The sequence below is a fragment of the Pseudoliparis swirei genome, chromosome 22, assembly GCF_029220125.1.
Source record: "Pseudoliparis swirei isolate HS2019 ecotype Mariana Trench chromosome 22, NWPU_hadal_v1, whole genome shotgun sequence".
Taxonomy (NCBI): Eukaryota; Metazoa; Chordata; class Actinopteri; order Perciformes; family Liparidae; genus Pseudoliparis; species Pseudoliparis swirei.
In genome coordinates, this window is record NC_079409.1 from 23,454,236 (window position 1) to 23,478,756 (window position 24,521).

The following is a 24,521-nucleotide window of genomic DNA, read 5'->3' on the forward strand; positions in this document are numbered from 1 at the left end:
TCTCCTCCCGGTGAGATGCTGGTGGAGTGGCAGTATTCATCCTGCCTCAAGATTTTATAGCAAAGATTCATGTATTCTGAGTCAAATGAGGGGTGCAGGCTTCAGATAATGTGCGAGGTTACATCACACATTGTCGTCCCAACATTTTCAATTTGCTTTGACTACCTGTTGCTTTGTTGGACGACTATTCAAACACATGTCCCACAGCAGTGTTAATCATCAGAGGACTCGCCTGCACGCTCTGGAGGAGATGTGCAGTGGCAGGTGGGAACGGTTCCCACACGCTCCATTAGGCTTCTACAGGCAGTTTAGGAAAAGGATGCATTCATATGCAATATCTATCAAAAGTATGTTTATTTAAACCAACACTAAAGACCTCTGGGCTTCTGGACTCTATGAGCAGTGGGAGATGTAGAGGGAGGAGATCATCACTCACGTGGTTAATCTGTGTGGTAGCTACGCTACTGGAAACACTCTTCATGGCTGCTCTCCTTCAGGGGGTGTCCCCTCTAGAGTTGGATACCGAAAACCGGTGCCAATATGGCCAAATGAAAAAAATAAAATCTTTTGAACTTCTCTGGTGACTCCGCCCTCTCAGCAGGTTACGAGCCTCTCATTGAACTTTGAAAGCGAAGACGTGCGCCGTGTTTAAATAGCGTCAGGCTGGGCGCGATGGGGAGACGGTCCCCCTGAACACGAGGAGACGATGAAGAGCAGCCTGAACTCAGAGTAGCACCGGGACGTTGATTTAAGTCTTGCATTCATAAAAGTAGGACAACAAATAATACATAAGCCGTTATAACCATGTTTAAGCTCGAGCTCCAGTCTGGTCTCCGTTGTTGTGGTGCTCCATGAGAACGTCTTCTACAGGGAATCTGGAGAAGAGGTTTTTAATGTCGTCGTTGTCCATCCTCGTTTTGTGCTTCTTCTTTTTTTAAGTACCGGTTCAGTCACCGTTTAGGAACCGGTATCGTTGAAAAAGTACCGGTTTAGCACCGGCATCAGAGAAAACCCAAACGACACCCATCACCAGTCCGGTCACACGGAGGCGTGGCGAACAGCTCGCAGCGTCCCAACAGATGTTGGTCACATGTGTGATACGTGTGACTTCATTGGACACCACTTCTCTGACCTTTTCTATTCATACGTAACCATTGGCTTGATTCAGTTGTCAGGTGTGAAGCTCGTATAGCGACTGAACCACAAGCAAGGCATCAAACCTGAGAAGATTGACCTGGAAGATGAAGCGCTGCGGGGACATGAATGATGTCTGCACATCGTGTCTGGTGGTCCATCAGCTCTGAGAGGAAGCCTCCATTTCTTCATCAACTACCCTCTTCATCAACAGGGACACTCTCAGAGAGCACAGAGCATCGTCTCCGCCTCCTCGTCTCACTTCATATTCAACTGAACCTTCCTGGAGACGGCGACAGCGGCCGAGGAGGCGACATGTCACTCCGTTCTGCGGCTCTGAGGGCGTAATGTTTGAAGTGCTTACCGAAGTCCCCGGGGACGAAGACGTCGTAGACGCAGCTCTGGCCTCGGGTGTAGTTGCGTGGGTAGTTTGGAGAGAGCACCGTTCCCTCTGAACCCGTGAAGTGACCTCCGCAGGGAGCTGTGGGGGGGGACACAGAAACACGGTGAGCCAACGTGAAACGACCTGCCGGCGCACCTGGGGACACGAGGCGAGGAAACGCAATCGGAAAATCCATCTGAACTGCCCAGGTAAGCAGTTCATACCACAGACGGAGAGCAGAAATCACTTTTTAAATGTTCCGCTGCTGACTAATCGAGTTCTGGCCAACATATCAAAATATGCTGGACACCTGAGAGGCTGAGGGGACGGAGGAGGACGTCTGGTTGTATTTACAGGAGCCAAATGACCTGGAGGGCAGCAGCCAGCGAGCAAATGTCCCACGTGCCTTCAGAACACCTCAAAACACCATCAATCACACGAGTTCCACACCTTAACTTCACGTCAGCCGACATCGTCCAACGGCACGATTAAGACACTTTATGGCCGGCTCCTAGCGGAGGAACCGGCTCCTAGAGGAGGAACCGGCTCCTAGCGGAGGAACCGGCTCCTAGCGGAAGAACGAGGTTGAATTCACTGATTGTAAGTCTCTTTGGATAAAAGCGTCTGCTAAGTGAGATTTAATGTCGTGTCGTGTCATGTAATGTAGCGTTATAGTCGTGGTTGGTGAGGCGCTTGAGAAAGCTGGTGGAGGAAGGAGGCTCACTGTGTCACTCCACTTCAGGTAAGAGCCAGGCAGAGATCCTCAAGAAGGTGTAATGGTTCCATTAATCCTTCAGAATAATCCTGCACAATGACCCTGTGGTGTCGGGAGACGGGAGGGTAGGAGGAGGAACTGGAACCAGTTATAAAATGAGACGATATTGAGGAATCAGGTTTCCTTCAACGGCCCCCTGCTGGGCCAGTAAATGCTAAATGGACCTGGACCACTCAGACCCTCGAACACAACATCGTTCACTATGGGGAGGAGCCAGCTGCCCATCACCAGCATTCACACACACACACACACACAGGTATCCACCACAGCTACAGAGGCATCTGGGGTTAAGTAGCTCCAGGGCAGATCCACATGGGCTCAGGAGCCGGGATCGAACCGCCGGTCCTCTGGTTGAAGGACGACGGCTCCCCACTGGGCCCCGGCGGCCCTGTGTACTCTGATCATCCTCCTGAGGAGCGTTACAGGCTCACCTGGCCTCTCCGCTCTCTACTGAAGCTCCTCTGCAGGTTCGGCTGTGAACGATTCTACTGCTATAAAACATGATTATATCTCTTTACGAGGCTTAAAGATAAACTCATCCTGCGCCTCTATTCGCCAATCAAACGTTACGGCTTATATATTTCCAATATTTAATATGATAATATATAATACTATCCATGAAGGATTGGTCTGTGAGTATCATGACGTGTTGACATTGAGTGACCCTGAATCAGGATCACATGTCACATGGTCACATGGTCACCTGGTCACCTGGTCACATGTCATCTGGTCACATGTCACCTGGTCACATGTCACCTGGTCTTCATAGGGACCAGGCGGATGCTGCTGGCGCTCCCACCTTGACAGCTGGGCTTGGCCCGGTCCCACTCGGGCCTGTGGCTGTTGCCCATGACGCAGGTGAGCGTGGAGTAGCCCTGCAGCTGGTATCCGGCCTCGCAGTGGAACGTCACCATGGAGCCCAGCTTGTAGTCGGTCCCCATCCTGGAGCCGTTCATCACATTCCCCAGGTCGAAGCAGGCCTCCCGCAGCTTAGCTGCCAATCAGAAGAACGAAGCTTTAAACGGTGGCGACCAGAACCAGAGGGTCCAAACAAGGAGTAAGAGACTGTTCCACATTAACGTGGTAAACGTGGTGGAGACGGGTAAATTAAAGGCTATTATCACCGCTTGCAACATTTGAAAACGTAGATGTATATAAATGCGTCCCACTTATTCCCGTTGCTCCATGCTAGGAGCTACGTAGCCGTTAGCTCACCTTTGTACTCCAGGTGAAAGCCGGTGTAGCTCACAGAGCCGTCGCTGCGGAACGCCAGGTACATGAAGTTGGAGGTGCTCTCGATCTTCTCGGGAAGCTTGCTGTCCTGGAAGCTGCCGATCAGGTGCGCGCTGCTGTCCGGCCCGTCGTAGATGTACAGGAAGTCGTAGTTGGGCTCGATGCTGAAGCTGCGGCAGAAACACAGGAATCAGACGAAGCCCGAGAACCACAAAGCACCGGGACTCGAGACGCGAGTGAGCAGCGCTGGAAGAGAGGCACGCCAAGAGATTTGTTTTGCATCTCCAGACAAAGAGATAAAAAAAGATCTCTCCCCGAGAGGTGAGAGGAGATTAAGTCGTTGTGACGCTGCCGGTTCACCATCTCCCCGACAGCGGCGCGCTGTGACAAGAGCCTGTCATAGCGCCGCGGCTAGCGAATCACACGCCGCGGCGGGGGAGCGGCGCCTTCCCTTTCTAAATAATGAGCGTGGTTTATAACAAAAATGTAAATAGCTCGGAGATAATTGCGTTAGAGTTGAATCAAGGAAACGGCAATTTGAAATCATAACTTCCTCCTTTCAGGCGGCGTTCCCGAGGGGAGCGCCGAGAAGTTTGTTCTGAAGGACGGCGCCGAGGCGGGAACACGGGAACCTGGAGGAGGAGGAGGAGGAGGAGGAGGAGGCCGACCACAACAATAAGACTCCGGGGCCACGTGGAAGGGCCCCGGGCCCAGCTGGGAGTCGTCTCTGCCAGCGTTGCTGCTGCATATTCAGATGACATGGATCCCGCCCCGAGCCGCCGGGTGAGCGGCGCTCGTATCGCGGCTCCGCCAGCAGCATGCAGGCTTCATCCATCAATCATCCTCCTCACGTCAGGGCCGTGGCAGGAGGACCTGCCTCCTCTGCTCCGCTATCTCCCAGCACACCTGGGCTCCGGCTCGGGGCCCGGGCTCCGGCCCCGGCTCCGGCACCGGGGGTCACAGCCGGTTCCGCTGCAGGAAACAAGCATTTCCAAAGCGGCCCTCCTCGCCGCCGCCGAGCCGTGGCCCCCGAGCTCAGAGGGACGCCTCCGCCCCGGAGCCGATTGGAGGAACACTGGATTCATATTTCACGACGCAACGATGTCTCCGCAGCGCGTGAGGAACCAGCCCCCGTGCTTTGTGAAGGACACACTGGGACTTTATGTGCCGGGTCTCTCTCTCTTCATCTCCATCCTCTCGTTTCCGCCTGAGGGGCAGCAGCCGGCGTACCTGATGAACGCCAAAGAGATGACGTAATCGGAGTGGACGGCAATCAGCCAGTCGCAGTCCTTGCTGTGAGGGTAGGGGTGAGGGTAGTTGGGAGAGAGGAGGAATCCCGAGGAGCCCGTCACATTCCCACCGCAAGGAGCTGCAGAGGGAAAGAGAAGAGGAGGAGGGGGATGAAGAAGTCCTTTAAATGAGCCGTGTAGGTCGTTAGGTAGATAAACTCAGGATATATAAACTCAGGATAGATAAACTCAGGATAGATAAACTCAGGATAAACAAACTCAGGATAGATAAACTCAGGATAGATAAACTCAGGCTGCTGATGTGTTTTGTGTTTTTTCTCATTGTCTTTGATCTATTTGGTGACTGCGCTCTTGGACCGACCCACCGGAGGGTCAGGCTGCAGAATCAGTGACTTCATTAAACCACTTCTTAAAACCGTTTTTATACAACAGCTTTTAGTGATGTCGTCCTTTTATGCAGATCTCTGGTTCCCCTCATTTAATTTGTCTGTTTTTTATTATTTTTATTTTATTATTTTTTATATTTGTATCTTACTATTCTATTTGTTTTGCTTTGACTCTGAAGAGCACTTTGTAAACTTTGTTTTTAAAGGTGCTATATATAAAAAATATTATTATTATTTGTTGTTCTTTACCTTTTATTCCTCCTTTCCCTTTGTGTTGTATCCTTAAAGTTCTGTCTTGTTCATTTGTAAAATCAAAAGAAATATATTAAAATAAATATATATATATAATCAACTCAAATTCCATGACCTCTTTGACCTTTATCAGCAACGGTCAGGTGCAGAAATGACTTCAGACCAACACGTTGTTGAGAAGATGCCCTCATTGGCCCATTATGATAACGTTTAGAGGTATTCCTCTGAGCATTAGCATTGGCCTGTATAATTATTGTATTTAATTGTATAATTAATCTCAGTCTCACTCAACAGGTCAACACAGACGCAGCAGGAGATCAGTGGAGCTCAAACTGGAACTTAAGAGGAATAAACCTTCAACTGTTAGTTATTCAAGCTTTATTTAGACAACTCGATCGTCAAAGTGTTTAATTCAAGCCACTTATTGTTCACTGCTTGTCATATTATCATCTTGATAATGTTGCAGCAGTTCATTGGAAGTGACTCTTGGATCTCATTAAGTCCGATATGCATCTCACAAGGTATTCAGACACATTAATCAATTAAGGCACGCGGCCTCGCTGCTCCAGGACTCAGCCAAATGGATTACGTCCACATTATTTATATTTTAATGACATGTTGTCAGAGGGTTCTCTCTGGAAGCCGTTGCTCAACAACAGTGTGATGAATGGAGAGCTGCTGTTCAGGCCTACGATGAAGCGATGGGTGTGTTGCTGTGATGGGAAACACTCTCACTTCATCCCTCTGGTCCTGAGATGCAGAGCAGGACTCAGAGAGGACCAGTGAGGCCTGCTCTGCCACGTGGAGGCGTCTTTATGCTGCTTTATATGCTGCTTTATATGCTGCTTTATGCTGCTTTATGCGTCTTTATGCGTCTTTATGCTGCTTTATGCGTCTTTATGCGTCTATATTCTGCTTTATGCGTCTTTATGCTGCTTTATGCGTCTTTATGCTGCTTTATGCGTCTTTATGCTGCTTTATGCTGCTTTATGCGTCTTTATGCTGCTTTATGCGTCTTTATGCGTCTTTATGCGTCTTTATGCTGCTTTATGCTGCTTTATGCTGCTTTATGCGTCTTTATGCTGCTTTATGCGTCTTTATGCGTCTTTATGCGTCTTTATGCTGCTTTATGCGTCTTTATGCTGCTTTATGCGTCTTTATGCGTCTTTATGCGTCTTTATGCGTCTTTATGCTGCTTTATGCTGCTTTATGCGTCTTTATGCGTCTTTATGCTGCTTTATGCGTCTTTATGCTGCTTTATGCTGCTTTATGCGTCTTTATGCGTCTTTATGCTGCTTTATGCGTCTTTATGCGTCTTTATGCTGCTTTATGCGTCTTTATGCGTCTTTATGCTGCTTTATGCGTCTTTATGCTGCTTTATGCGTCTTTATGCGTCTTTATGCTGCTTTATGCGTCTTTATGTGTCTTTATGCGTCTTTATGCTGCTTTATGCTGCTTTATGCGTCTTTATGCGTCTTTATGCTGCTTTATGCGTCTTTATGCGTCTTTATGCGTCTTTATGCTGCTTTATGCGTCTTTATGCTGCTTTATGCTGCTTGAGACCCACTTAGTGTAATTATTACGAGCATTGTTCAGTAATTAGCTGCTAAGCTCCTGTAAGACAACGTGTTGGGTACAGAGACTCCAGAAGAGGAGCTGCCACCGATCTGAAGAGAGAATTACAGTCTCTGCTTCTGCCAGTTGATGGAAGAATTCCTCACTTCTCTCCTCCCTCTGATCCCCTACTGCTCCCTCCCTCTCGCCTCCATCCATATTCCTCTCCCTCTCTCCTCTCATCCCTCTCCCCCTCCCTCTCTCCTTCCCTCTCCTCCCATCCATATTACTCTCCCTCTCTCCTCTCATCAATAACCCCTCTCCCTCTCCCTCTCCCTTCCCTCCCTTCCCTCCCCCCCCCCTCACCGATGCAGCTGGGAGGGCTGGGCTGCCAGTAGTATCTGTTATCCACTTGTATACAGGTGATCCTGCTCTCTCCCTGCAGCTCATATCCGGGGTCACAGGTGAAGGTCACCAGGTCGCCGGGCTCTCGTCCTTCACCGTTGCGACTCCCATTCATGGGAATGCCGGGATCCCTGCACGCCGTGGCTAGAGAACCTGAAGGACACACACACACACTTATGAACCACACACACACATGAGGGGTTAACCCACCACACACACACATGAGGGGTTAACCCACCACACACACACACGAGGGGTTAACCCACCACACACACACGAGGGTTCAGGATGAACACACACGCACATGAGGGGTTAACCCACCACACACACACACACGAGGGGTCAGGATGAACACACACACACATGAGGGGTCAGGATGACCACACACACACATGAGGGGTCAGGATGAACACACACACACATGAGGGGTCAGGATGAACACACACACACATGAGGGGTCAGGATGAACACACACACACACGAGGGTTCAGGATGAACACACACACACATGAGGGGTCAGGATGAACACACACACACACGAGGGGTCAGGATGAACACACACACACACGAGGGGTCAGGATGAACACACACACACATGAGGGGTCAGGATGACCACACACACACATGAGGGGTCAGGATGAACACACACACACACGAGGGTTCAGGATGAACACACACACACATGAGGGGTCAGGATGAACACACACACACACGAGGGGTCAGGATGAACACACACACACACGAGGGTTCAGGATGAACACACACACACATGAGGGGTTAACCCACCACACACACACATGAGGGGTTAACCCACCACACACACACACACACACATGAGGGGTCAGGATGACCACACACACACATGAGGGGTCAGGATGACCCACACACACATGAGGGGTCAGGATGAACACACACACACATGAGGGGTCAGGATGACCACACACACATGAGGGGTCAGGATGAACACACACACACACGAGGGTTCAGGATGAACACACACACACATGAGGGGTCAGGATGACCACACACACACATGAGGGGTCAGGATGAACACACACACACACGAGGGGTCAGGATGAACACACACACACATGAGGGGTCAGGATGAACACACACACACACGAGGGGTCAGGATGAACACACACACACACGAGGGTTCAGGATGAACACACACACACATGAGGGGTGACCACACACACACATGAGGTCAGGATGACACACACACATGAGGGGTCAGGATGACCCACACACACATGAGGGGTCAGGATGACCACACACACACATGAGGGGTCAGGATGACCCACACACACATGAGGGGTCAGGATGAACACACACATGAGGGTCAGGATGAACACACACACACGGTCAGGATGAACACACACACACACACACACACACATACACACACATGAGGGGTCAGGATGACCACACACACACATGAGGGTCAGGATGACCACACACACATGAGGGGTCAGGATGACCACACACACATGAGGGTCAGGATGAACACACACACACGAGGGTCAGGATGAACACACACACACATGAGGGGTCAGGATGAACACACACACACATGAGGGGTCAGGATGAACACACACACACATGAGGGGTCAGGATGAACACACACACACACGAGGGTTCAGGATGAACACACACACACATGAGGGGTCAGGATGAACACACACACACGAGGGGTCAGGATGAACACACACACACACGAGGGTTCAGGATGAACACACACACACATGAGGGGTTAACCCACCACACACACACATGAGGGGTTAACCCACCACACACACACATGAGGGGTTAACCCACCACACACACACACACACACATGAGGGGTCAGGATGACCACACACACACATGAGGGGTCAGGATGACCCACACACACATGAGGGGTCAGGATGAACACACACACACATGAGGGGTCAGGATGACCACACACACACATGAGGGGTCAGGATGAACACACACACACATGAGGGGTCAGGATGACCCACACACACATGAGGGGTCAGGATGAACACACACACACATGAGGGGTCAGGATGAACACACACACACGAGGGGTCAGGATGAACACACACACACATGAGGGGTCAGGATGAACACACACACACATGAGGGGTCAGTGTGAGCCCTCGTGGAGCAGCAGGAGCTCACTGGAGAAGTCGATGGCGAAGCCGGACTTGGTGATGTAGAAGTCGGTCTCGAACTGCACGGCGACCACGTTGAGTGTGGAGTGGATCCCCTCCGGCAGCAGAGAGCCGCTCACCTCCTGCAGAGGAGTCTCGATGTCGGGAGGCCCGTCCCACACCTTCAGGAGGTCGTGGGACGCCTCCGTGTCGAACGCCAGGAACTGGAGGCTGGAGAGGGGGAGGAGAGGAGAGGAGGGGAGAGGAGAGGAGGGACGAGAGGAGGGAGGCGAGGAGGGAGGAGAGGAGGGGAGGAGGAGAAGGGAGGAGAGGAGAGGAGAGGAGGGAGGAGAGGAGGAGAGGAGGGGAGGAGAGGAGGGAGGAGAGGAGGAGAGGAGGGAGAGGGGAGGAGAGGAGAGGGGAGGAGAGGAGAGAGAGGAGGAGGGGAGGAGGAGAGGGAGGAGAGGAGGAGGGGAGGAGGGGAGAGGAGGGGAGAGGAGAGGAGGAGGAGGGGAGGAGAGGAGAGGGGAGGAGGAGAGGAGGAGAGGGAGAGGGGGAGGAGAGGGGAGGAGAGGAGGGGGAGGAGGGGAGGAGGAGAGGAGAGGAGGGGAGGAGGGGGAGGAGAGGGAGGAGAGGAGAGGGAGGAGAGGAGGGGGAGGAGAGGAGGAGAGGGGGAGGAGAGAGCAGGAGGGAGGAGAGAGGGAGGAGAGGGAGGAGAGGAGGAGGAGGAGGAGGAGGAGGAGGAGAGGGAGGAGAGGAGGAGGAGGAGGGAGGAGAGGAGGAGGAGAGGAGAGGAGGAGAGGAGAGGAGGGAAGGAGAGGAGAGGAGGAGAGAGGGGAGGAGGAGAGGAGAGGAGGAGGGGAGGAGGGAGGGAGGAGGAGAGGAGAGGAGGGAGGAGGAGAGGAGAGGAGGAGGAGGAGAGGGAGGAGGAGGGAGGAGGAGAGGAGAGGAGAGGAGGAGAGGAGGAGGAGGAGGAGAGAGGAGGAGAGGGGAGGAGAGAGGAGGAGAGGAGGGAGGAGGAGAGAGGAGGAGAGGAGGGAGGAGGAGGAGGAGAGGAGAGGAGAGGAGGAGGAGAGGAGAGGGAGGAGAGGAGGAGAGGAGAGGAGAGGGGGAGGAGAGGAGAGGAGGAGAGGAGAGGAGAGGAGGAGAGGAGAGGGGAGGAGAGGAAGGGAGGAGAGGAGAGGAGAGGGGAGGAGAGGAGAGGAGGAGAGGAGAGGAGCCGTTAGCTGCAGCTCAATGCAGTCCTTACATGTCATCTCATCAGGTGAGCTGTGTTCATTCAGACCTGTTCTCTTGTTCTCTTGTTCTCTTGCATTTAAAAAACAACAGAAATTCTGCAGACAGCCGTCTGAGGAACTGGGTTCTCACGCTTTGGGGCATTTCAAGGGAGATTTGGTATCATCAATCACCTCCAGACCTGAATCCTCCAGACCTGAAGCCTCCAGACCTGAAGCCTCCAGACCTGAATCCTCCAGACCTGAAGCCTCCAGACCTGAAGCCTCCAGAACTGAATCCTCAAGACCTGAATCCTCCAGACCTGAAGCCTCCAGACCTGAAGCCTCCAGACCTGAAGCCTCCAGACCTGAATCCTCCAGACCTGAAGCCTCCAGACCTGAAGCCTCCAGACCTGAATCCTCCAGACCTGAAGCCTCCAGACCTGGATCCTCCAGACCTGAAGCCTCCAGACCTGGATCCTCCAGACCTGAAGCCTCCAGACCTGAAGCCTCCAGACCTGAATCCTCCAGACCTGAAGCCTCCAGACCTGAATCCTCCAGACCTGAATCCTCCAGACCTGAAGCCTCCAGACCTGGATCCTCCAGACCTGAATCCTCCAGACCTGAAGCCTCCAGACCTGAAGCCTCCAGACCTGAATCCTCCAGACCTGAAGCCTCCAGACCTGAATCCTCCAGACCACCAATGTTAAACCATGTTTACTTCACCTCTTAAAGCCCACATGGGGTTCAACACACAGTAATATGGAGGCTCCTTGGACAGGGAAGATCCCCCTAGGAGCTGTCCAGGGTCTACAAAGACCCCCTCCTAGTCCAGGGTCTACAAAGACCCCCTCCCAGTCCAGGGTCTACAAAGACCCCCTCCTAGTCCAGGGTCTACAAAGACCCAGTTGATGACATCTTGTTTGAAGGACTTGTTAATGTTTAAAACTTCTGAACTCAAATTTAATTTCACGTTCTGTTGACCGAAGTCAATTTAAGATGAATTTAAATCCTCCCTCCCGAGTGTCTCAGCGCATCTGTACATGTAAACGTTGGTTTCTTTAGCGACTGATCCTGTGGTTCAACTAGACAGTATTATGTTCTCCAGGTACCTGACGATGCTGCCGGGGTTCACCTCGATGGTCCAGGTGCACCTCAGGTTGTTGTCGTAGGGGAAGGGGTACCCCGGGGACAGGATGCGTCCGGTGGACTCGCCAGTGAAGCTGCCCCCGCACGCCGCTGCAGACGGACGTCACAACGCAAAAGTCACACGAGAGGAAACAGAGACAGTCACAGCATGTGGGAACCAACACACACACACACACACACACACACACACACACACACTCAGTCTACACGGAGGGCTGATGGCTCCGCCTGTAAATGAACACTTTCCCTCTCCCAGCAGGGGGTCCCGGCGGAGCAGCAACAGCCACACAGCGGGGCGGAGCACGTTTAGCCGCGTATTCCTTCTAATGAGGCGATCAATTACTCTTAAAAAGCATCCAGACATGAACGCTGGGTTGTAACCTGCAGGGAGGGCACGGCCACCGGCGGTGCCTCTCGGCCGGCATCTACATTACAGAACAAACGCCACTTAATTAAGAGGGAGATCGCATTATATTGCCGCAGTGGTGGCCTATAATCAGCATCATCACACAGGCACACGTAAAGTCCTTGACAGAGGCCGAGACGCCCGGAGGAGCGGCTGGAAACCACATCTCACACTCAACACACACACACACACACACACACACACACACACACACACACTCAACACACACACACTCAACACACACAACACACACACACACTCAACACACACACACACACACTCAACACACACACACTCACACTCAACACACACACACACACACACTCAACACACACACACTGCCTCACTATTAATATTGACCATCCAGGGCTGCAGCGCTGCTGAAGAGGCGCTCAATCGCCGCTCTGTGCGCTGCTATAGAGCGCCACCACGCCAGAAACTAGTCTCATCGTGGCATTTAAAGAGCACACAGACATGTATGAATAATTGTGTCACCTTGATGCGTCGCTGTCACACATCAAGATCCTGTCACTGGGGCAGCTTCGTGTCACAGCTCCACCAGTCCTCCGTCAGCTGCTCATGAAAGGAGCTACAACTGGTCCTCATGTCCACAACATCTGATATGAACCTGTCTTTAGGGTTGGGTGCCGAAAGCCGAAAGCCAGTATGAACACGTGGAGGCCGACGTCAGATTAGAACCGTGACGTTGATTTAAAGTTGCATTTATAAAAGTAGGCCAACAAATAATAAATTAGCCATTATAACCATGTTTAAGCTCGCTCATGCTAGCTCGTAGCTCGCGCTAGCTCGTAGTTTCTAGCTCGTAGCTCGCGCTAGCTCGTAGTTTCTGGCTCGTAGCTCGCGCTAGCTCATAGCTTCTAGCTCGCGCTAGCACGTAGCTTAGCTCGTAGCTTGCGCTAGCTCGTAATAGCTCATAGCTAGCGCGAGCTACGAGCTAGCGTGAGCTATAATCAGGGTTGCCAGGTCTGTGTGACAAAACCAGCCCAAGGGCAGGGCTCCAGACTGCGACCAAATGGTCGCATTTTGCGCCTAAAATTAGACACAGTGCGAGTAAATTTTTCATCAACTCGCGCATGCGCGACCAGTAAATTAGCAGATTTTTTTATTTTTTATTAAATATTTGTGTTGCTGACACACTTGTTCTACACTTCAGCCCACTATAGTAATGCCTGAATGACTGGTTTGCTAACCGACATTAACTCCAGAAGAAGAAGAAAGGAGACGAAAACCGAAGAAGAAGGCTGGCCTGTGTGTGAGAGCGGGGGGGGGGGGGGGAGGATTTAAGTGACAACATCCGGTTTTGCAAAGTTAGCGGAAAGAACCACGTGAAACAACATCCGTTTTTCAAAATAAGATGTCGACAAATCATACACGAACATATAAAAGTAAACAATGAACTGATTTTGTATCTTTAGAGATAGTTTCTGAGATTTAGCTTAAATTATGCTAACAGTAAAACATTTTTACTGGACCAAGGAAGAGTTTATAAAAATAAGTCAGACTTTTGTATGTTAAGAAAAGTCCTGTATATAGATTTCCCCAAGAGTTCCAGGAAATGAATGATGCAGATGTGTTCCATACATATCTGAAATCCCCTACAATAGCAATCAAACAATTTTAATGTATCAATTAGGACATTTTTCAAAGTAAAAGTCCTAAATGTTTAAAGAAATCGGTAATTTCTTTAATGTTTGAGTTGCTTTATATATGTATTTCCTCATAGTCCTCATAGCAATAATGCTACACAATAAATAGAATGCTTCAATCAACACCGTGATCGGTGATCGGTATTATCAGATCGGCAGATACTGATTTCAGTGATCGGTATTATCGGTGATCGGCAGATACTGATTTCAGTGATCGGTGATCGGCACCAAAACCTGATCGGTGCATCTCTAGAAACCAACAAATGTTTTGATTGGCCACATCGAAGTGCAACATGCACATGCTCAAGGTATGTTTTCTCTTAAAATATGTTTAAACTCAATACAGTAACTTCTGAAGAGTTCTCTGTTGTGAATGTTTTGCAGTTCATGAAGGCAAACAGGCATAAGATTGTATATTGTCAAATTATTTATCAGTAATACAGTAAAAATGATGGGAAAACTTTGCAAGTCGATTTATAGTGTGCGCCCCTAAATTTTCTGCTTGCGCCCCTAACATTTTAAGTTAGGGGCCACTGTGCTCCTAGTAAAAAAAGTTAGTCTGGAGCCCTGCCCAAGGGCCAATAAAACCAGCCCAATATCAGAACTCAAAATATGCCCGTGCCAAACCCTATACACTGCTTTTAAAGTCCAACAGCATTGCTATCACTGCCAGATATTTCACCTAGCCCACTTACCGGGTGTCATGTTTCTCCAGGGGTTGCTAGCTAGCTACACTGACGACCAGACCAGAGTTGGGATCGAGCGGGAGACTGAGAGCGTTAAGTGCGTGTGTATGTGGGCGTGTCCCATGGCCATGTGTGTACGTGCTGATCTGGAGTCAGTTTGGTAGGATTTGGGTATAAATAAATTATTTCATTTAAAATATGGATTTTTATTTAAAGATATTCATGTAATTTGCATGCAAAATAGGTCTACCCGAACCAGCGGACAAAAAATTCAACCCGGGGCAACACTTCAAAAGTAGCCCGCGGACCTGGCAACACTGGATAGTGTATAAGATAAGAGCGCGACAGCCTGATGTCTGTTGTTGTGGTGCTCCATGAGAACGGCTTCGACAGGGAATCTGGAGAAGAGGTTTTTAATGTAATTGTCAATCGTCGTTTTGTGTTTTATTTTTTTAAAGTATGGGTTCAGGCACCGTTTAGGAACCGGGATCGTTTTAAAAGTACCGGTTTAGCACCGGTATTGGAAGAAGAAAAAAAACCGATACCCATCACTCGTCATAATTAAACCTGGACTCGAGCTTCTCAATGACAACAGTCGTCACAGTGAAAGTGTCACGGCCATCAGATGCTTCACTGAGGCTGTTCCTCACGGCTCTGGAGAACTCGACAAAACCTCAAGATCCACAAGCTGAGCAACGGCAGAGACAGGGAGCCTGGTCGGAATACTAATATGAGAGGGGGAGAGGGAGGGAGAGAGAGAGAGAGAGAGAGCGGGAGGGAGAAAGAGAGAGGGAGGGAGAGAGAGGGAGAGAGGGAGGGAGAGAGAGAGGACAGAGAGGAGAGAGAGAGAGAGAGGAGAGAGGGGAGGAAGAGGGAGAGAGTGAGCGAGAGGGGGAGAGAGGAAGAGAGAGGGAGGGAGGAGAGAGAGGATAGAGGGGAGGAGAGGGAGAGAGAGGGAGAGAGCGGAGGAGAAAGAGAGGATAGAGGGGAGAGAGAGAGAGGGGTAAAGAGAGGGAGAGGGAGGGAGATAGAGAGGGAGAGAGAGGGAGAGAGAGGGAGAGAGAGAGAGGGGGAGAGAGAGAGAGAGGGGGAGAGAGAGAGAGGGGGAGAGAGAGAGATGGAGAGAGAGAGAGAGGGGGAGAGAGAGAGAGAGAGCGTGGTGATGCAGGCAGAGGGTGGTGGGCGTGTTCCTCCTCATGAGGGCCCTCCTACCTATACATGACGGCAGGTTGTTGTCCCAGGCCCGGCGGGCGCCGCTCATGCAGGTGAGGACGCCGCCGCCGTGCAGCGTGTAGCCGCGGTCGCAGCCGAAGGAGACGGCGCTGCCGGCGAAGTGACCCTGGTCGTCCACTTTGAAGCCGAACTGAGGCACGCCAGGATCATCACAGTGGGAGAGCTCGAAGCCTGGGGAGGAGGAGGAGGAGGAGGGGGAGGAGGGGGAGGAGGATAAGAGTGGAAGAACGATAGAATGTGAACTCTTTGTCCACAAGGAGAGTGGCGCTATCAGGGTTCATACACACGACGGAACCACAACGGGGAACCAGCCGCCCTCCCCGGCTTGCGGGCCGAGGGGAATAAAAATAAAAAGCCAGCAACGCGGGCGGCGTGGCCGTAACTCTGCAGCCGCTCGCCGTGTTCCTCCATCTCAGGAGCGACATGAAGAGTTCTGCTCTGCAGCACAGCGGCCGCTCATAAAGCCGGCGGCGGCGGCGCTGATTTCCGGTCTCCTCCCACGGCGAGGGCCCAGATGTTACGTCACGCCCAGGATGGATCCGCAGCAGCTACTGATCACATTTAGGAAAATATCTCCGTGTTTTTTGGTGAGACGAGTCGTGAAAACGAGATTCCAGACAAGCGCACGCCGCCCACCTCACGGCCGCCGCCAGGCTGAGAGGAGCTCGTCCTGGTGGTGAGACCACGTTACTGCGGCGCTAAGAGGAGCACGGGGAGCCGGCTCACACCTCGCGCTCACCCGGAGAAAAACAAGAAATGAAATCTAATGATGTGATTCTTAATTGTGGCTAATTCTGTAAGTCAGACGCCACCTCGTAATTAAACCAGCAATTAACCACCGAGAGCTGATTGTGGGAACATTTAGATGCTGATGGCAATTATTTAGTTGTAAACGACCACCTACCCCTCGTGTCTGAGTGTTGTTGAGCAGGCTCGGCCACGAGGAACGCTGAAGCTCATGAGACTGAGATCCATGAGCTTCAGTCAGACCGACCGGCTGCAAGCTCCCGGAAAACCTTTTTGCTTTCATCCTATTCAAGTCCAAACGCCTCATTTTCACTCATATAAAAAATAAATTAAATTAAAACCGGGAGAAGAAAATGATTCAGAGAGCTCGATGTAGGGGAAGACAAGAACACTGGAAATGTACCTGGAAACTCTCCTGTGGCTGCACACTCACAGCTATGAGCCACACTTACAGCTGTGAGCCACACTTACAGCTATGAGCCACACTTACAGCTGTGAGCCACACTTACAGCTATGAGCCACACTTACACAGGTTCCAACCACACAGATTTAAAAACCAACAATAATTCACCTGTTTTGACAAGGTACAGGAAGCCATGGCAATAATTGAAGAGGGGGAGGAGGGTGGGGGGGATGAAAAGAGAGGGACAAGGGATTCACATCCAGAGAAGCCGAGGGGGAGCGAGAGTCAGAGGGAGGAAAGAAAAAAGCTAATTTCCGTGTGCATGAAAGGAACAGAACCGCCACGCTGCGTTTAATGGACCCCCGACGGGGCGCCGGGCAAGGGTCAATTAAAATGGGCTTTAAATTCCACTCCTTGAAACGTCTGGCTCCTGAAGCGAGCCCACATTCAGTCCTTTGGGGACTCACTGTGGTACGAGAGCCTGAAGCCCGGCGCCGTGGCCTCCGGGTCGGAGTAGAACTCCAGCCACAGGGCGTTGGAGGTGCCGCTGAGGGACAGGCCTCGCATGGACGAGCCGCCGTAGGAGCCGAGGAGGGCGGCCGCTCCGTCTCTGCCGTCGTACACCTGGAGACAGAGAAGAGAACCTGAGGGGGGGGGGGGGGGTGCTGCTCGCCGAGGGTTGAATAAACACCGGGAAGTCAGAGCAGAATATTAAGAATTAAATATTAATGCTGGAGACAGATTCTCAGCGAAAGGAGCTTTTAATGCTTGTTCTGTTCTATTCGGAACAGCTTCTGGAAATCAATGTCCGGGATGAGATGTAATGAGAAATGAGACCAGAACTCAATGTACGCCTTCTTTAAGAGGGAGGTGTGCAGCGCGTTTTACATGGAGCGTTTAACATGGAGCGTTTAACATGGAGCGTTTAACATGGAGCGTTTAACATGGAGCGTTTTACATGGAGCGTTTAACATGGAGCGTTTTACATGGAGCGTTTAACGTGGAGCGTTTTACATGGAGCGTTTTACATGGAGGGTTTAACATGGAGCGTTTTACATGGAGCGTTTAACATGGAGCGTTTTACATGGAGCGTTTTACATGGAGCGTTTAACATGGAGCGTTTTACATGGAGCGTTTTACATGGAGCATTTTACATGGAGCGTTTAACATGGAGCGTTTAACATGGAGCATTTTACATGGAGCGTTTAACATGGAGCGTTTTACATGGAGGGTTTAACATGGAGCGTTTAACATGGAGCGTTTTACATGGAGCGTTTTACATGGAGCGTTTAACATGGAGCGTTTAACATGGAGCGTTTTACATGGAGCGTTTTACATGGAGGGTTTAACATGGAGCGTTTAACATGGAGCGTTTTACATGGAGCGTTTAACATGGAGCGTTTAACATGGAGGGTTTAACATGGAGCGTTTTACATGGAGGGTTTAACATGGAGCGTTTAACATGGAGCGTTTAACATGGAGCGTTTTACATGGAGCGTTTAACATGGAGCGTTTTACATGGAGGGTTTAACATGGAGCGTTTAACATGGAGCGTTTAACATGGAGGGTTTAACATGGAGCGTTTAACATGGAGCGTTTTACATGGAGCGTTTAACATGGAGCGTTTTACATGGAGCGTTTAACATGGAGCGTTTTACATGGAGCGTTTTACATGGAGGGTTTAACATGGAGCGTTTAACATGGAGCGTTTAACATGGAGCGTTTTACATGGAGCGTTTAACATGGAGCGTTTTACATGGAGCGTTTAACATGGAGCGTTTTACATGGAGGGTTTAACATGGAGCGTTTAACATGGAGCGTTTTACATGGAGCGTTTTACATGGAGCGTTTAACATGGAGCGTTTTACATGGAGCGTTTAAGATGGAGCGTTTAACATGGAGCGTTTAACATGGAGCGTTTTACATGGAGGGTTTAACATGGAGCGTTTAACATGGAGCGTTTAACATGGAGCGTTTAACATGGAGCGTTTTACATGGAGCGTTTTACATGGAGCGTTTAACATGGAGCGTTTAACATGGAGCGTTTAACATGGAGCGTTTTACATGGAGGGTTTAACATGGAGCGTTTAACATGGAGCGTTTTACATGGAGCGTTTAACATGGAGCGTTTTACATGGAGCGTTTAACATGGAGCGTTTTACATGGAGCGTTTTACATGGAGCGTTTAACATGGATCGTTTTACATGGAGCGTTTAACATGGAGCGTTTATCATGGAGCGTTTTACATGGAGCGTTTTACATGGAGCGTTTAACATGGAGCGTTTATCATGGAGCGTTTTACATGGAGCGTTTTACATGGAGCGTTTAACATGGAGCGTTTAACATGGAGCGTTTTACATGGAGCGTTTAACATGGAGCGTTTAACATGGAGCGTTTTACATGGAGCGTTTTACATGGAGCGTTTTACATGTACGCAGAATGGAAGTTATTTGTTGAGGACCTCCTCGTGTCCACAGTCTACGTTCTGATGTTCAGATTGAGATCTGTAAAAATAACAAATGAAATACATGGCTCTTTGCTGCTGGGAGCCTCCCTGTGTTGTTGTTGTTGTTGTTGTTGGTCACCAGAGGCGGGTGCCGTACCTTGAGGACGTCACCGGCGGCGAGCTGGAAGCTGCTGGCGGTGATGTTGATGCCTCTGCCCGTCTGCACGTGGATGCTGTACACACACTCGTGGCTGTTGTCGTAGTCCAGCGGAAAGTTGGGGGATAGGATATCTCCCTCGCTGTCGGAGACCGTGGAGCCGCATTCAGCTGTGAACACACAGACCATCTCAATGCTCTATCAGCTGTGAACACACAGACCATCTCAATGCTCCACTCAGAACAAGAGACGTCTTTAAACTCATGACGCATCTACAGAAGTTACGCTCTTCATAGCTAGGTTTGAGATTTTATCCCAAGTGTGTTGTGTGAAAGTATGACATCATAGTCCTGAGGCCCTGAATCCTGAGGCTACACCGGGGTACTGCATGTGGACCGCATGCTGGGCTCCACACGAGCCGAGGCCCCCGGGGGCCGACGCGAGGGCAGAGAGCTGCCGGCCGCTGGTTCAGGGAGCCTCCGACCCGCCGACACAGCAGGAGGCCGTTAAATAAATACAAATAAAAACATGAATCGAGCTGCTGCTGGCAGAGAGTCAGGATTATGTTTTATGATCATTTATTCAACAGAAGAACAAAGGAACTCCTAACGGAGGTAAAGAATCACTGGCCTGCCCAGGTGCATGCTGGTCCTGTTCCTGCCTACTCCTACATATAACCCAGATGCATGCTGGTCCTGTTCCTCTCCTCCTACATATAACCCAGGTGCATGCTGGTCCTGTTCCTCTCCTCCTACATATAACCCAGGTGCATGCTGGTCCTGTACCTGCCTCCTCCTACATATAACCCAGGTGCATGCTGGTCCTGTTCCTCTCCTCCTACATATAACCCAGGTGCCTCCTCTTATAATCACAGTGTTACTCCAATTAGTGAATAAATGAACAATCAAAAGACTAAATATATCTAAACGACAACAACAAACAATTAAATTAAACCCACAACTATCACAATAAAAAGCTTTTGTAATATATAAAACATTTAACCTGCATAAGTAAAACACCTGAATGATGCAGCAATACTCAATAAAATAAATACATAGCTCAAAATATACCAGTTTGTGGCCTATTTATTAATTTTGAGAGTTTAAGTCTCCTGATACCGAGTGGACTAACACTGGTCTGTGTTTACATGTTGGTTTTTCACGACACAATAAATTCATTAAACAATAAACTAATTTAACAATAAACTCATTAAACAATAAACTCACTAAACAATAAACTCACTAAACAATAAACTCATTAAACAATAAACTCACTAAACAATAAATTCACTTAATAATAAATTCACTTAATAATTAATTCACTAAACAATAAATTCACTCAACAAGAAATTCACTAAACAATAAATTCACTAAATAATAAATTCACTTAATTAATTCACTAAACAATAAATTCACTAAACAATAAATTCACTAAATAACAAATTCACTAAATAATAAATTCACTAAACAATAAATTCACTAAATAATGAATTCACTTAATAATTAATTCACTAAACAATAAATTCACTAAATAATAAATTCACTAAATAATAAATTCACTAAACAATAAATTCACTAAACAATAAATTCACGTAATAATTAATTCACTCAACAATAAATTCACTAAACACGCCGTCTGCACCACGCATGCACAAGCAGGACAGGAAGAGAAAGAAAGCGTTGACCACGTACCCACACACCTTGGCAGAGGGGCGCTCCACATGCGACGGCCACCTCCCAGGCACGCGATCTGCCTCGCCCCCTGCAGGCGGTACCCCGCGTTGCAGGCGAACGCCAGCGAGTCGCCGATGCCGAAGCTGGAGCCCGTGTGGCGGCCGAACGGCGGCGAGCCGGGGTTCTGGCACGGCTCCAGGTCGTACTCTGGAAACGAGAACAAACGACATCATCGTGTGACTCCACGAGGGAGACGGGAGTCTCACGATCGTCACCGAGGGAGACGGGGAGTCCTCGAGACACTGAAACCTCGACTTCACGCTCATCCAAAGAAAGCAGCGGCTCATGGAGATTAACGGCCTTGCTCAAGGACTCAGGTCGGGATTCATGCCAACAGCCTGAACCCCGGATGCCTGGATGAAGGACGGCTCCACGCTCTGGGCCAGCAGCGTGGAGACGCACTCAGGACAACTGGTCCCTACTGCATCAGTTCCCCCACTGGCCACACGGGGTCGTCTGCAGGACCAAGTACTTGTACAAGTATGAGTATAAGTACGTATAAGTACGTATAAGTACGAATAAGTACGCATAAGTACGTGTATCAGTACGAGTATCGACCACTGCACAGCTCCCCACCTCCGGCTTCACGGCTCATTTTCATCAAAGGTCGTGAAAGGTCAAAAAAGGAAAAATTCTAATCAAGAAATCTATAGATGCTAATTACAGCACATGCAAGCACACACACACACACACACACACACACGCGCATGCACACACACACACACACACACACACTGTAAAGGATATTCATGGCTGCATAAGTTATGCTTCACTTCAGCAGGCAAATATTTAGCCAGCAGACTCTCTCCTCTTCTCTCCCTCTCTCTCCTTCTGTCTACATCTCTCTCTCTCGCTCCCTCTCTCTCTCCCTCCATCTCTCTCTCTCTCCCTCCATCTACATCTCTCTCTCTCTCTCTCTGCCAACCCGGCTCACTCAGCATCACCATCTGTCTCATCTCTGTCTTTCTCACTCTTCCCTCCCTAAATCCTCCCAGTTCCACCTCTCTCTCCATTTCTCTGTTGTTCCTTGGTCTCTGCATGCCCCCCCCCTCTCCTCAGGATACTGACCCACATGCTTTGATGATCATTCCCATCACAGACCTGTGTGACCTCGTTGTCTCTTAATTATCCTCATGATCGACGCCTGAGGCTCGTCTGCCTTCGGACACGCTCCGGCCCACAGACCCCGCCCCCACACAGACCCCTCCCCCCTGCACCCTCACAGCTACACCCTGCATCCTCACAGCTCCACCCTCACAGCTCCACCCTGCATCCTCACAGCTCCGCCCTCACAGCTCCGCCCTGCATCCTCACAGCGCCGCCCTCACAGCTCCGCCCTGCATCCTCACTCCATCCTGCTCCTCTTCCTCCCCCTGTAAAGCGTTCCTAACCCATGCAGAGCCTCCAGACCCACCATCACCCCCCCGCCCGCCTCCTGCAGGCGGAGCACCAGCATGCTGTCGTACCAGAGAAGGAGATGTTGAATCCCTGCAGCGATATGGAGAAGTCAGAGATGAAGCGCATCTGGGCCTTGAAGTTCCCGTAGAGGCCGGCGTTCACCGGCGACGGCCTCTCGGAGCCGGTGAGTCGCGCCAGCGGCCGGGCGAAGCTGCCGTTTTCTGTTATCAGGAGGTAGTCATGGTGATCCTCCAGGTGGAAGGAGTAAAATGTGAATTGGACTCCTGTGGAGGAAATAAGAGGAGCAGCGTTAGAGGTGTTCAGGTAGAACGATGTCGACTATAAGAGAAGCTTCAAACGCACCGCAGACACGTGTTCACTGAGCTCTGATGCCACCACCTCACACCGAACAGGACCATCAGGCAATGTAAGCTATCAGTTTAAATGTCATTATCATCATAAAAGTCAGTTGTATTAATTTGGGTTCATGTTGCAGAAACATCCATTACATAATAAAGTCTGTAATCCTTCCAGCAGCCTGAAATGAATCCTCCTAACATGATCACAGGCAAATGAAAAGGAGGGAAAGGAGAATCTGACTCGTAATAAAAAGACACAAATAAGATTAAAGGCAATTAAAAATGCTAAATGAATCGCAAACTCGCAGCAAAAACTAAGAGAAGGGAACTGATTTCCACAGATTAGAAGTGTGTGATTCCTCCGTGGGCATCGGCCCGTCTCCCTGCGCCGCCAACACGCCTCTAGCTGTCCATCTCAGACTCACATGAGAAACAATCAAAGGCAGAAAGTCTGCAAAGGAAATTAGAAACTGAGCTCAGAGAGATTCTCCGTGTTCTGAGCGTGTAGGTTGAGCTCGGCCCGAACACGCCGCGTCTCTTTCACGCTGTAACACCCGGACACGTCTTCATGCCGGCCACCGCGGCCAGTTGGCTGCAGAGCAACTCGCGCGCCGACATTTTCACGCCATCTGTTGAATCGGTTGGAATGAGACGACCGCGTCCCGTTGGCCCGCATGGCCGTAAAATAACTTACACAATGAAATGATTGATTGCGCTCTGTGTGAAACAGCAATTATATTACAGTGGAGCCAAATGATCAATGTGTGCCCCCCCCCCCCCAGTGCTTTAATGTAGTTGGTGAGGAGAGGAGTTACACATCGTCTCCAGTCAGCAGGAGAGAAACCACCAGGGAGACCTGTGTGCTGAGAGGTGATCACCTGACGACCACGATCCAGAGAAGAGGTCATATATATATTCCTGAGGTACGACGTGTGATGTGTACGGTGCTGCTGCAGGTGTGTGAATGTCCATGTGAGATGTCTCATGTGATGTCTGGACTTCACGCCGTTGTGTTGGCCGTGTGAGTTGAGGCCCCGCCTCTCAACCAGATTTAAATCAGCTGATTTTGCCCCCGATTATAAACGCGATGTGCAGTAGATTATTTTCACCGCTCGCATCAAGAATGAATCAAAGGTGTTTATCCTGCTTCAGGGTGTCGGGTGAGTCCATCGTCTATGTGCATATGAGAGAGGAGCTGATGGAGAACTGGTTCCTGGTCACATGATCACAGAGTCACCCATCAACAGGCTGGCCTCCCCAGGTGAGCAGCGACAGGCCAGAGCAGTGAGTCCTCCAGGTGAAACAAAGTGATGGAAGGAGTGAGGAATGTATAAATAAGTGAAGCGAGCTGAAGGACTGCTGGTAGAACTCATTGAACTCGTTTCTCAAGTCCTGGAAGAAGCTTTAAGGCTTC

The 24,521-nt window shown here is 50.1% G+C and overlaps 1 protein-coding gene across 1 annotated transcript in view; it reads right to left on the minus strand.

The window, feature by feature from the left end:
- The window catches only part of csmd3a (CUB and Sushi multiple domains 3a), a 306,306-nt gene that overhangs the window by 143,341 nt on the left and 138,444 nt on the right, over positions 1-24,521 (minus strand). Inside the window, exons 20-31 of the mRNA XM_056445250.1 lie at positions 22,817-23,032; positions 21,309-21,497; positions 19,618-19,787; positions 17,482-17,638; positions 15,844-16,035; positions 11,836-11,962; positions 9,538-9,740; positions 7,333-7,524; positions 4,755-4,893; positions 3,507-3,694; positions 3,091-3,285; positions 1,499-1,615 (exon numbers count right to left, since the gene is read on the minus strand). Of these exons, the coding sequence (XP_056301225.1) occupies positions 1,499-1,615; positions 3,091-3,285; positions 3,507-3,694; positions 4,755-4,893; positions 7,333-7,524; positions 9,538-9,740; positions 11,836-11,962; positions 15,844-16,035; positions 17,482-17,638; positions 19,618-19,787; positions 21,309-21,497; positions 22,817-23,032 (2,085 nt within the window). The remainder of the gene's footprint in view (positions 1-1,498; positions 1,616-3,090; positions 3,286-3,506; positions 3,695-4,754; positions 4,894-7,332; positions 7,525-9,537; positions 9,741-11,835; positions 11,963-15,843; positions 16,036-17,481; positions 17,639-19,617; positions 19,788-21,308; positions 21,498-22,816; positions 23,033-24,521) is intronic.